The following is a 12,924-nucleotide window of genomic DNA, read 5'->3' as shown; positions in this document are numbered from 1 at the left end:
CCTGCGGTACTTACTCTGGGGCCGGCGGGCCCTGGGCTCCCGACTGCCCCTTGGTGACCAGCAGGGCCCTGGGGGGAGAGGCAGGGTGGATAGGAGTGAAGACTTTAAAAAGGTTAGGAGACCACACATGCCAGATCCGATCAAGAAAGACAGGGATCGTGATAAACATGATCTCCTTCCCTTCAGTCTCCCCAGTTCCAATGCGTCCCTGAATCCATTTCCCAACCCGTCGGGCATATACATTCAGAAATGAACATTTTCCGCTCTCAATGCATAACACTTGCCTAGCCCATCAGTTAAAGCGCATTGAAGGGGCTTTTCTCACAAAACGACGCACTTACTGGAGAGCCGGGGGCACCGGGGTTGCCGGGGAATCCTCGATGTCCTTTGATGCCATTAGAACCACGTTCACCTGTTTCACCTTTGTCGCCACGGGGGCCTTGGGGACCCTTTACAAAAACACATGTCCAGTCAAGGCTCTATTCACACATACTCACTGGGAAAACACGCTAGAATTTACACCAATTAAATTCTCTTACATTCTGGCATTCTCTTAGACATCCCATCCACACACTGATGGGATTTGGGACTGATAATTGCATGAGACCCCAGTAATTGATGTGTATATCCTTGGCCCTGAGGAACTTTGGGGTCTGGGATTGCTTTCTGCATCATTGAGGGGAAGTTGAACCTCTGTCCCATAGTTCTGTGGTTTGTCATCCCTTTCCCCGAACATGCCAGAAGAGAGAACTTTCCCTCGATAGAGGAAGTTAGGAAAAGAACACGACTTACAGCAGGACCGCGGACACCAGCAGGACCTGGGGCACCAGTAGGGCCAGAAGGGCCCTGAAATAAAAGGAAACACAGGAACACACGGAATTAGTCAATCCGTGATATAGTTTTGTTTGATTTCAAAGTTAATTGCATTCTGCAGGAATAACTATGCTTACTGTTATTGAAAGTTAGTATCATGTCCTCCTTCAATCTCCTTCCCCTGTTTGTATCTTTACCAGGGGGTCTAAACAGAAAGCTGAGAACGTCCTATTAACCCAGCCTTACGTTTACCTGGTAAGTGCACACTTGGTCTGATTAGTGCCATTTTGAATTTTAGTAATGAACTCGTCACTGACTACCGCCAGAGACTTCTCCTGTGGCCTTACGACCGCCGTTGCCTACGGAATGACGCGCGTAAAAACTGCACAGCGAGTGATGGTGGGTCTTTTGGTTGGCAGGTGTGACATTCTGTCTGCTGCCTACTAGCCTCTCTCTGGAGGAAAACAGACAAGTGAAGAGAGATGGTGCGTAGTAAGACTCACAGGTTCTCCTCTGTCACCACTCTTTCCTGCTGGACCCACGGGACCGGGCGGGCCGGGGTGTCCCGGGGAGCCAGGGGCGCCTGGAGAGCCGTTTTCACCACGATCTCCCTGTGGGGAAATTCCAGATTCAGAATCAGTGTGGCCGGCAGCCAGCTCTAATTGCATGCGCCTGCTGTCCGTGCGCTTGCTATACCTTGGTCCCAGGAGTTCCATCGCGGCCCGGGAGCCCATCGGATCCAGGGTTTCCCTGCGGAAAGAGACAACAGGAACGGAGAGTGAAATGCACCTCTTTGGAACCACTCCAGCGCCACCGACGCCACGTCTCTCGGGGAGCACTGTCCTCCTAGAGAGGGTGGGAGTTGGCTCTTGGGAGTAAAACATCGTGGCTGTTGCAGGGGGCGTGGCCCTGCCGAGCTGACGTGCCGGAGGGCAGTGTGTCTGTGGGTGAAATTTCCTGGGGTGAGACAGGGAGACGTGATTAGGGAGAAAGTCTCCAATAGGAACCCTTCAGGGAGAGATGACACATAAAAGCGGGACAAACAGTACTTTAAGCTGATCATGGGAATCTGCAATTAAAGGAAAAACTAATCACGGAAAACACGGAGGACAGGTCCACCCGAAGGAATGTTGCAGCTTAGGGTGTCCCCGCCCCAACGCGTTTCTTTATTTACCCAGAGGTCATATTCTTCCCCGTGAACGGTCACTCATTGAGTCATATCAATGGACATGGACCTTCGAGGCTATTCTGAGTTGTAACGGAAACTCGGCCATATTCACACTCCTCGCCCTGAAGGTCCCTGGGACTCTGGCTTCAGTAAGTTACCCAGGACCACCTGGCTGGTTGGCTGTTTCCGGGGACCCGGTACTCACATCGCGCCCAGGCTCGCCCGCCGTCCCCGCCAGGCCGGGCAGGCCCTGGGGCCCAGGCGGCCCACGTTCTCCGTTGTGACCGCTGGGTCCCGGCTTCCCCGCTTCACCCTGCGAGAAACATACCGGACATGTTTTCAACCTAAGGATTAAGTGAATATCATGTTCGAAGTTTAAATCCACTTCTGTTGAATTGGTTCCTAACAGGGTCTCCACCGGGAAAAGCTTTGGAGAAGCAAGCTTCCTGCGCTTCCTAACTTCTCCAGGGGCTCTGGGCACCGAGGGCTGAGCGGGACACAGGACACAGGTTGTCAGACTCAGAAGCCAGCCCAACAGGAGATGCAGACACAGACGTGGCCATTCTGAGGAAAATATAAGGATGCGCCATCGCGAAGCGATGGGCTGATGGCGACCATGACCCTGAAGTGACGTTGAACGTCTGGCTCCACCTACAGACTGTACACCTGCTACCTGCGTCCGTATACGTCGCACACAGACTGTGTTACAATATCATATGACCTTTAAGATTAAAGAGGTGCTTGAAGTATCGAAATATGCGCCTTCATAAAACAGAACTGGATTGCCCCATTTCCTAAATGAATATTTAAGATGCTAACCACTAAGCTATCCAAGCAATATTAGTGAAAGCCAGTCAGGAGTGCAAAGCGATGAATAATTGCTGTCAGTAAAAGGCTTTCACAGGTCCGTACGCTGACATTATGTCTCCCTTCAGACTCACAGTCAATAAACTGAAGGATGCTCACAAATTTCCCAACAGAGGCAATTGAGATGGTAGGAAAAACATCTTATTCTGTGCCCTCCACCCTGCGTGTGCGCTCCAAGCTGGCCTGTGGTGTGCACTGCTTTGCACTCTGGAGCCTTTAACAAATGCACGCTCCCCCAGGTGGGAAAAGATCAGGAACTTTCATCTGTTACAGGAAAGCCTGCTCGTTCTGGCCACGCTGTGGCTAAGCGACCCCCGAGGCTGCCGGAAACACCAGGGGCGAGCGATGCGAAGACGACACTCACCTTAACGCCTTGCGGGCCAGGACTGCCCCTGGGCCCGGGCATGCCCTGGGGCCCCGCCAGCCCCCGCGCGCCGGTGATCCCTGCCAGTCCGAGTGGGCCCGGGGCGCCCTGCGGGGCAGACAGCGAAACCTCAGTCTCCTTCACGTGGGTACGTTTCCTCACGGCGTTAGTGATGACAGAGCAACACTACTCACCGGGGGGCCCTGGGACCCGGGGGATCCCTTCTCGCCGGGCGGGCCAGCGTCACCTTTAGGTCCGGAAATCCCGGGGCTGCCGGGGCTGCCATTGCTCCCGGGGGGGCCCGGGGGGCCGTCCTTGCCTGGAGCACCACTGACGCCTGGGGGGCCTGGGTTACCCTACAAACAGGTCCAACATTTGAGTATTTTACAATGAAAACGTTAAAGATTCTTCCCTCTTCCACCCGAATTCCAATCACTTTCTATGGGACTTGGTTCAAAGCCATGAGCGAGGGGGTTTCTCATCGTCTGTGAGTTCCCGTGGGGCGGTGAGGAAAGCCGTTGGGAAGCACTTACGTTGTTGCCAGGAGGGCCCGGGAGTCCGCGGCCGCCGGGGAAGCCAGCAGCGCCCTGCGGGAGGACAGCGCGTTTCAGAAGGGAGGCAGAACGAACACTTAGGCACTACACACACGGATAAAGTACAAGCATTGGGGTGGGGGCCGCCTTCTACTCTGACCACTATGGTTTGGTTTCCTCTTGGAATTTACATGTGACTCATATGTGAGTAAGCGACCATGGTCTTTATACTCTAGGTGGGGACCTAGTGCTCTCAAAGCAGTCTGTAGACAGACTGGCGCTAAGGGGTGCTTTGCAATGACAGTTCAGAGGGGCACACTCACCGGACCGCCAGGGCTGCCGCGATCACCTTTGACACCTTGGGGACCAGTGGGGCCCTGTGTGGAACGGAGGTGAGAATGATGCGTAAGAAGGGCACCACGTCACATGCTTGGCAAAGCCTTAAGCCCCTGCCAACCAGTAACTCTGTGTTGTGGTCATCACTTTGCAATTGACACACAAGTCCAACCATGCTGTCATGCACCTGAGACTCATACAACGTTCTATGGCGATGACATTTCAGTAAAACTAGGGGAAAACCCTACCATGGAAATAAGAACCTCTCCCCGCCAACAACAAAGCAAAACTCTACGAAGTGTTAGTTGAGATGACATTTAGACTGTTGGACCAAGCTTCGAACTCAGAACTATGTTGCTATGGAGACTGCTCCTGTCACCATGAAAAGCACTCAGGCTGACAGAGTAAGTCCCGCCAGAAGCTTCAGAGAAGGGGAGAGAAGACTTACCGGAGGTCCAGCTCCCCCGGGGGGTCCTGCGGCCCCGGGGGGCCCGCCCTCGCCTCTCTCGCCAGGAAGGCCTCTCTCTCCTTTCCCGCCAGGCTCACCGTTCTGTCCCTGTGGCCAGAAACAACACGAGTGAGCGGCCACCGGCCCCGGCGCCCTGCTCATCGTGACTCGCAATCAGAACAGTCATCCGGGGAGGGAGGCCGCAGGAAGGTCAGGAAAGACGGTCCTGAGAGGACAGCCTGATGCTTTCCTGGAGGAAGACCGTCCCCGAGACAGCAGGAAGGTGCCCACGGTGTGTCACGCGGGGGACGGTCTCTCCGAGGACCGCGTGCGTGTGGAAGTGGGCACCGGGGCGGCCTCTGAGGAAGGTGGGGCTCAGAGCCCATTTCCAGGGCCCTGTCCTCTGCTGAAGGGCTTGTACGGGTCAGCGGGCTCCTGGAGGCAGGCACCTGCTCCCTCCCGGGCCTGGCACAAAGGCCGGCAAGTCCTTTAGCCTCATCTTTTAAAGAGTAAGGAGGGCGATCAAGTCAGAAGGGGGAGGAGCTGAAGTAACCTGGTCGGATAGGGAATGAGTGGCTAAGGCAGGGCTATACTTCTGCCGTTTTCCAGCAGGATCAGATTCCGGCTGTAGGACATGTATGGTGGTTGTTTTTTTTCAATTACAGTTTACATTTGATATCATTCTATATTAGTGTCAGGTGTGGGCATAGCAGTTAGACCAGCGGTTCTCAACCTGTGGGTTGCAACCCCTTTGGGGGTCAAACGACCCTTTCACAGGGGTCACCTAAGACCATTGGAAAACACATATATCATTACATATTGTTTTTATGATTAATCACTATGCTTTCATTATGTTCAACTTGTAACAATGAAAATACATCCTGCATATCAGATATTTACATGACGATTCATAACAGTAGCAAAATTACAGTTATGAAGTAGCCACGAAAATAATTTTATGGTTGGGGGTCACCACAACATGAGGAACGGTATGAAAGGGTCGCAGCATGAGGAAGGTTGAGGACCACTGAGTTGGAGAATCATCGCCTTTACACAGTGCCTCCCCACTATGTCCAGTGCCCACCTGGCACCATGCGTACCTATTACCATATCACTGACTAGCTCCCCTGGGCTGGACTTAGATCCCTGGGGCTACCGATGTACAGTTCTTGATCCCTAATGTTCATACTTACGGGAGCACCAGGGAAGCCGGCGGGGCCTGGGGGTCCGCTTTCACCTCTCTCACCCTGGAGGGAAAGCATCCTTATTAGTCCCAGGAAGACAGCCTCCCACAGGGACCACAAATCAGCCTCTACACCATCTTATCTCTCCTTTAAGGAGGAAGTGTGCACAGGTAACTGGCGCAGCCCACCACCTGGAGACTGTCTCATTTCTGAACAAAAGTAGTTGGGAACAACACCCAAACCATCGATGCCTTCTGCCTCTGACTGTGAGAGCATTTGCAAGAATCATAACTTGAGAATTCTGATGTATTGGACGCACCTAATTGTATAACTCTAAAGAATGTACAGATTTAGACCCACGGTAAATGGGTTGAAAAACCGATCAGTCAATAATGAATGAAGAACATTTACTCTATTTCTCTCCTGAGTCCCAAACCCTGGAGGCAGAGAACTTCAGATCTAGATGGAGCCTTGGGCTCAGATTCTGTCAGTCAGGAAGCGCTCATTTACCCACGAATATTACTCGTGCGATTTTTGTGCCCCCCAACTATTTAGTAAAGAGGGCAGGATTCACAGTTGTCTTTTGTGAGTTTGGGGCTTCAGCACTTGGACCTTTCTTGCGTGTTGTCTGACTCCCACGGACTGTTCCCACCACGCGTCCTAGGGCTGCTGGCAGCCCTGCTAACTACCAGTCGCTGTTGCATGTGTGGGTTAAAGGGGATGTTGAAATGTTGTTCACACTCACAGGGCCTCCAGGAGGACCAGCTGCGCCCGGAGGTCCAGGGGTACCACCTTCGCCCTTTAAAAAGAGAAAAGAAAAATGATATTCCCATCGTCCAAAAAGCTAGGAGATTTAGTTGTTGTTTCTAAATAGTGTTAAGTGTTACCTTATCTCCAGGCATACCAGCGGGGCCAGGGGGACCGATGGGACCAGTAGGACCCTAAAGAAAATAGATACATTTTTAATTTTGAAGACGGAAAGCATCAGTTTTTCTATTAATCAAACAGGAAGATATAGACATATTATCCAGCGAATGTACGAGGTCATATGATTTCTTTTAGTGCTTGAGTGCTATTCTCTTCCATGCACAAGGACTTCAGAGCTTAGTGAAACTGAGATTCTAAGGAATGACTCTAAAGGGTTACAGGATTCAGGAGAAGTTTATTGATTTTTCTTTTTTTTTTTGCAGTAGGTAAACAAGATGTAAGAGCTTACAGTCATAACTTCAAAATTAAAATATGTTGCCTTATTCCACTGCTTAATAATTCAAAATGTGTCATCTGACTATGCAAAGTGTCGTTACACATATCATGTTTTCAAATGGTAAAGTTTTAAATGAAATATTAGTTGTTGTTTTTTTAATTAGATGATGGCTTACCCATCTAGCCTGTCAAATGGGAAGCCTTTATGAATTTTTAAAGCAATGACAGTAAATATATCTATGTAATGACTTAGATTTCATGTTTATTTAGCATGTTTAACTTGTAACTATGACTAAATCTAGAAGATGTCTGCTAATGGGAATGGAATTGATTATAGTGTCTATTTTTTCTAACATGAAATTTTTTTAAATAGTTGCAGATTCACAGAAGGTTGAAAAGAAACATACAGGAAACTCCTGTGCACCTTTCTCCCAGCTTCCCACGGTGTCACACCTCACACAGCTGTAGGCCAATATCAACACCCATGAGGTGATGCCTCACACAGCTGTAGTACAACAGCAACACCAAGAAATCAGCACTGGTACAACCCACAGGGCTTACTCCGGCTTCTCTGTGCACTCATTGGGGTGTGTGTGTGTGTGTGTGTGTGTGTGTGTGTGTGTGTAAGTAACTCTATGTAATTTTATCACATGTAGCCTTGCATGACCATCACCATAATCAAGATACATGGTACAGTCACCCTCAGACTCCCTCCTTTGCCTCCCATAGAGACAGCCATCGCACCCCACCCCATTCCTCACTCCTGGCAACCACACGCTGCCTGCACCTCCATGTCAATGGGACGTGAATGGAATCATGCACTATGTCCCTTTTTGACTTGACTTTCTTCCCTCAGCATGATGCCCGGAGGTCTATATAGATCACTGGGCGCATCCATAGTTCATTCCTTTTCATTGCTAAGTAGTACGCCAGGGTATGGCTTGACCACAGAATGGCAATGTGTTTTGTTTTTAATTAAGAAGTCCCTTCATAAGCAGGACTGATTATCTTGCATTTTAGTGACTCACTCTGACTTTAGCTTGTAACGTTTTTCCCACTTTGGGGAATTTTCCATACTCAGGTCATGGTTGAATTGTCGGGTAGTGAGAGACAGAAATCAGAAATTTGAACTATCACATCGTTTAGGTCTTCTTACTGCCCAGAAGGTAGTGAAGTCCGGTCTGACTTATCAGGAACAGTTTGGGGAACAGACAGAAGTTGCGGGGAGGGGACTGTTGTCCATCAGACACAGACAAGGCCCGTTTCTCCCCGAGACGCGTACTCACCCGGGGGCCGTCTTTGCCAGGAGCCCCGTCAGCACCCGCGGTGCCTGGCTCCCCCTGCCAAACAGAAGCCAGTGTCAGCGCTGGGAAGCGTCCTCAGGGGGAACCTGCCCCGAGAGGAGCCCCCGCCAGGCTGCCTGGGTAAATACCAGGTGTTCTGGGTCAGCCAACCTCCACTTGCTATAAAAGGATGACATGAATTTGGAAAATAGATTGCTTCCCAGCAGCCGTGTTTCCCTTTTACCCACGAAGTCTGCTTTGTTACATAATGAACAGAAGGTGAGCCCGTACCTTGTCACCCTTCGGGCCGGCGCCTCCAGGACCCCCTCTTTCTCCAGGCATCCCTTGCAGGCCAGGGCTGCCAGCAAGACCGGGCGGCCCAGGGGGGCCGGGCGGGCCCTGACACGCAAGAGAAAGCGTCAGTCACGAGAAGGAGATGCAGCGCATCCTGTGAAGCCCGGGGGCCCGAATGCTGTGGCGTTTACCTTGCCTCCGTCGGAACCGGGGGGGCCTGATCCACCTCTCGGTCCGGGGGGACCTACCCCTCCAGGAGGCCCACGCTCACCAGGGGCTCCCGAGTCTCCCTGTCGTGGGAAATGGAACACTCCTGTGAGGAGACCCAGTGCCGGAGAGGGACCTGCACCCTCCCCTGTACTAGTAGTATTTCCGTGCAGACCGCTAGGTTCTTAACTTACAGTTTTGAACAATTTGGGAATTTTTATAACAGACATTTGATCCACTGAGTGGGAACGGAAGTCTTAAAGGTGGCCCCACCCAGGAAATGTTGACACCTGGTCTGATGAAAACGGGCCTAACCATTTTATTCACGAGCAAACTGGACGTTCCTCTATTGGCAGATTTTTACAGAGAATCCAGGCGCGGGGAAGGTTTTTCTTTTGAAATGTCAGGCCGCAGTGGATTCTGGATATTGATGCCCGTCGGAGAATGTGGTGTTGCCGATGCAGCAAGTTTAATCCCCTCGCCATGCTTTGAGGGGCCCCACGTGTGTCCCCAAGCATTTACAATGTTGTGCTCCTTGAAAAGAGCTTTTTGCTATAAATACTAGAAGGAGGCCACTAGCCAATCGCTCTGTCACGTGCTGAAAACAGTAGGAAGCAAATGGGGTGCGGGGGGGGGGGGGGCGCTTACCTTGCCTCCTGGCGCTCCCGGCGCACCGGCCTCGCCCTTGGGGCCCTAGGAGATGGACATTCCCCAATGAGGCTCCATCGGAACGCATGTTACGACATATAAGCAAGACACACATTGGCCGTGTCTCCAGGGGCAAGTTTGTCACCTCGAGGTGTCTACTCTTTCTTTAGTTCCTTTTGTTTTAGGCTCCAATTCAAACAATGCCATAGTTACGATAGAACAACTTTTCTCTGTTTTGTTAATGAATATTTCAAAACTGATCGTTAAAACTCAGACAACATGGCGTGAGGAAAGGCAACATTTAATAAGCAATAAAGGAGGGCGGTGCGTTCTTTTGGCTTCAGGGTTTTGAGAAGATGACAGGCCACTTACTGCCTCACCAGGCTTCCCGTTCTCCCCGGGGGGCCCGCTGGCTCCTTGGATGCCCTAGGAGGAATCAGATGTGCATGTGTCATCACTTCAAGCACTGCCTGCACCAAAGCTCTCATTCGTGGGTTTCTGCAAAGTCTTAAACTTCGGGTTCAGTGGTCTTTTAGAGGCAAAAAAATTATGGCTCTCAACAGCCAATGACAGAGGTGGGAGAAGCATATTACAAAACAGTGTTCAACTCGCCCGATCCTTTTTGTTTACAGAATAGAGGGAGATGTTTATAAAAATGAAAGGATTTAGCTTTATTAATTTAAGTTCTAATAAAAAATAAGTATAAACATATAGAATTATGTGAACTCACTTATTTTAACATTATTAATATTAAAAATGTTTCATTAGTAATACTCATTCTGGACTAGACATAAAAATTATTGGAAGTATGCCTGTATAGTCACATTGTCTATCATTGTATTTCAAGGTAGAAGACTCAAGACCCGCAAATTTTAAGCTTAAGATGAATTATACTCTATTCGTGTCACAAGAAATGAACGACAATGGCTACCAGAGTACTTGATGGAAAGCAGGTGTCCAATGACGAGTTAAATACATTCTTACCGGCAATCCCTGAGGGCCAGGGGGTCCTGCCTCTCCTTTGTCACCAGCTGCCCCCTGGGGAAAAAGACTGTGATGAGATCCTCCGTCAGGAGACACCTTTCCCACTGAGCACACACGGTTTCACCCCAGAGGCTGACGGCTTAATTGGAAATGAACCGTGTGGAAGGAGGGAAGATGCTGCCTGTGCAAGTGCCTGTGCAGGAGACCTTGCAACACACACGTTCCTCAGTGCCAGCAGCCAGCCGCCAGCTGAGGAAGCGGCACAGTCATTGCCGTGATGAACCATGATGATCCCGGCCCAGAGGCTGTGCCGTTCCCCAAGTCCTCCCTCCCCCGCCCACCCCCCACCCCTGCAGGCTGTGCGAAACCTGCCTGCGGTCCAGGGGGGCCCGGAGCTCCACTTGCACCGTCCTTGCCAGCCGGACCCTGAAAGCAGCAGGGAGAGAGTCATGGGGTTGGAGGCAAAGGCCTGCAGGGCGGGGGTGGGAGAAGTGGATGAAAGTACATACCGGGGCGCCAGGACCTCCGGGGCCACCTCGCTCTCCGTTTTTGCCGGGAGCCCCCTAAAGAAATGGCCAGTGTTTACCAGTTCCAAAGAGGAAGTCATTCATCACACTGTTCCCTCAGAGTTTTGACCTGCTTCTCACACCCCCCACACCTTCACACACACACCTTCACACACACACCTTCACACACACACATTCACACACACAGTCACACATACATTCACACACACACTCACAGCCACACACACAGCCACACACATTCACACAGTCACACACAGTGTCATATACAGTCACACACAGTGTCATATACAGTCACACACACACAGTCACACACACAGTCACACACACACATTCACACACACACAGTCACACACAGTCACACACACAGTCACACACAGTGTCATATACAGTCACACACACAGTCACACACACACATTCACACACACACCCTCACATACATTCACACACACACTCACAGCCACACACACAGCCACACACATTCACACAGTCACACACAGTGTCATATACAGTCACACACAGTGTCATATACAGTCACACACACAGTCACACACACAGTCACACACACACATTCACACACACACAGTCACACACAGTCACACACACAGTCACACACACAGTCACACACAGTGTCATATACAGTCACACACACAGTCACACACACACATTCACACACACATTCACACACACACAGTCACACACACATTCACACACACACAGTCACACACACACAGTCACACACACACAGTCACACACAGTCACACACACAGTCACACACACACAGTCACACACACAGTCACACACACACAGTCACACACAGTGTCATATACAGTCACACACACTGTCACACACACACATTCACACACACACAGTCACACACACACAGTCACACACACACAGTCACAACCCAAAACTACTTTCTATAACTAGGTTTCCACTCTGTCCCCAGAACTCGACCAAAACGACACTTGAACTCCCTCTGCCAGGCACTTTGATTTCCAATGTCGCTCTGCGCTCTGCAGCGGAGAGAGGATCTTGGCCCCCCCCCCCCCCCCCCCACAGGGAGAGCGCAAGGCCAAGTGCCCACAGTCACCGGAGAGACCGAGGCAGGGACTCACATCGTTGCCTTTCGGGCCAGGGAAGCCCATGACGCCAGGCTGACCCCGCGGGCCAGCTCCGCCTGGAGAACCGGGGGAGCCTCTCGCGCCTGGCGGGCCCTGATGAGAACAAAGCGCGTGAGGAGGGGCCCGTACACACATGACCCACACAGACCGCACACACCCAGGCCGTCCCCCGGGCTTGCGCAGGAAGGGAGCAGGTACGTACGGCCGGCCCCGGCTTCCCGTCAGCGCCGGGTCCTCCTGGGCTCCCGGGCACCCCCTGGGTGGGAAAAGCCAGGGAGTGCTTTCAGCGCGGTGTCAAACACAGGCGTCCACCTGCGAGAGGCCCACACTCCCGCGTGTACAGGTAGCCTCCCGGAGGCCCACATTTTTCTGCCAGCCAAGCCTTTCAGTTAGCTGCTCTATCGTGTCTGCTCCCTAATCTAGATCCGCTTAACCTTCCTGTAAACGCGTTTTTGTTGTGAGCCTATAAGCAAAGGCGGAGCCTGATGGAAGACCCTCTGAGCCTTCCCCATGTGCATTTTTCGTAGGAAACAGCAGGTTCCTCCTCACCCTCATTCCTGGGGGTCCGGGGGCACCGTCTCGGCCAGATTCTCCGGGGGCTCCTCGGGGCCCTGCGGGGCCGGGGCCGCCGCGCTCCCCAGCGGGACCCTGCGTGGCGAAAGAGTGAGCAGGTGAGTAAACGGGCCGCATCGCCCAGACACGGGCGGTACCGAGGCTACAGCTGGAGAACTTCATTGGGTCCTGCTTTGTCCAGGGCGCTCTTTTTTCTTTTTAATCCTCACCTGGGGACATGTTTTTATGGAGTTTTAGAGAGAGAGGAAGGGGGAGAGAGAAACAAACATAGATCGATTGCTTCCCATACATGTCCAGACCAAGGATCAACGCCGCAGCCTCCCCCCGCCTGAGCCACCTGACCAGGGCTCTTTGGTCTCGTAAAGAGAGCT

At 51.7% G+C, this 12,924-nt stretch overlaps 1 protein-coding gene across 1 annotated transcript in view; it reads right to left on the bottom strand.

The window, feature by feature from the left end:
- Positions 1-12,924, bottom strand: part of COL3A1 (collagen type III alpha 1 chain) — a 38,151-nt gene that overhangs the window by 5,234 nt on the left and 19,993 nt on the right. The window contains exons 22-46 of the mRNA XM_036319803.1: positions 12,530-12,628; positions 12,183-12,236; positions 11,975-12,073; positions 10,842-10,895; positions 10,705-10,758; positions 10,333-10,386; positions 9,721-9,774; positions 9,349-9,393; positions 8,685-8,783; positions 8,491-8,598; positions 8,203-8,256; positions 6,601-6,654; positions 6,459-6,512; positions 5,723-5,776; positions 4,530-4,637; positions 4,069-4,122; positions 3,746-3,799; positions 3,407-3,568; positions 3,213-3,320; positions 2,187-2,294; positions 1,510-1,563; positions 1,317-1,424; positions 793-846; positions 342-449; positions 15-68 (exon numbers count right to left, since the gene is read on the bottom strand). Of these exons, the coding sequence (XP_036175696.1) occupies positions 15-68; positions 342-449; positions 793-846; positions 1,317-1,424; positions 1,510-1,563; positions 2,187-2,294; positions 3,213-3,320; positions 3,407-3,568; positions 3,746-3,799; positions 4,069-4,122; positions 4,530-4,637; positions 5,723-5,776; positions 6,459-6,512; positions 6,601-6,654; positions 8,203-8,256; positions 8,491-8,598; positions 8,685-8,783; positions 9,349-9,393; positions 9,721-9,774; positions 10,333-10,386; positions 10,705-10,758; positions 10,842-10,895; positions 11,975-12,073; positions 12,183-12,236; positions 12,530-12,628 (1,908 nt within the window). The remainder of the gene's footprint in view (positions 1-14; positions 69-341; positions 450-792; positions 847-1,316; positions 1,425-1,509; positions 1,564-2,186; positions 2,295-3,212; positions 3,321-3,406; positions 3,569-3,745; positions 3,800-4,068; positions 4,123-4,529; positions 4,638-5,722; positions 5,777-6,458; positions 6,513-6,600; positions 6,655-8,202; positions 8,257-8,490; positions 8,599-8,684; positions 8,784-9,348; positions 9,394-9,720; positions 9,775-10,332; positions 10,387-10,704; positions 10,759-10,841; positions 10,896-11,974; positions 12,074-12,182; positions 12,237-12,529; positions 12,629-12,924) is intronic.

The sequence above is a fragment of the Myotis myotis genome, unplaced genomic scaffold (assembly GCF_014108235.1).
Source record: "Myotis myotis isolate mMyoMyo1 unplaced genomic scaffold, mMyoMyo1.p scaffold_m19_p_8, whole genome shotgun sequence".
NCBI lineage: Eukaryota > Metazoa > Chordata > Mammalia > Chiroptera > Vespertilionidae > Myotis > Myotis myotis.
This window is presented reverse-complemented; position numbering and strand designations above follow the sequence as displayed.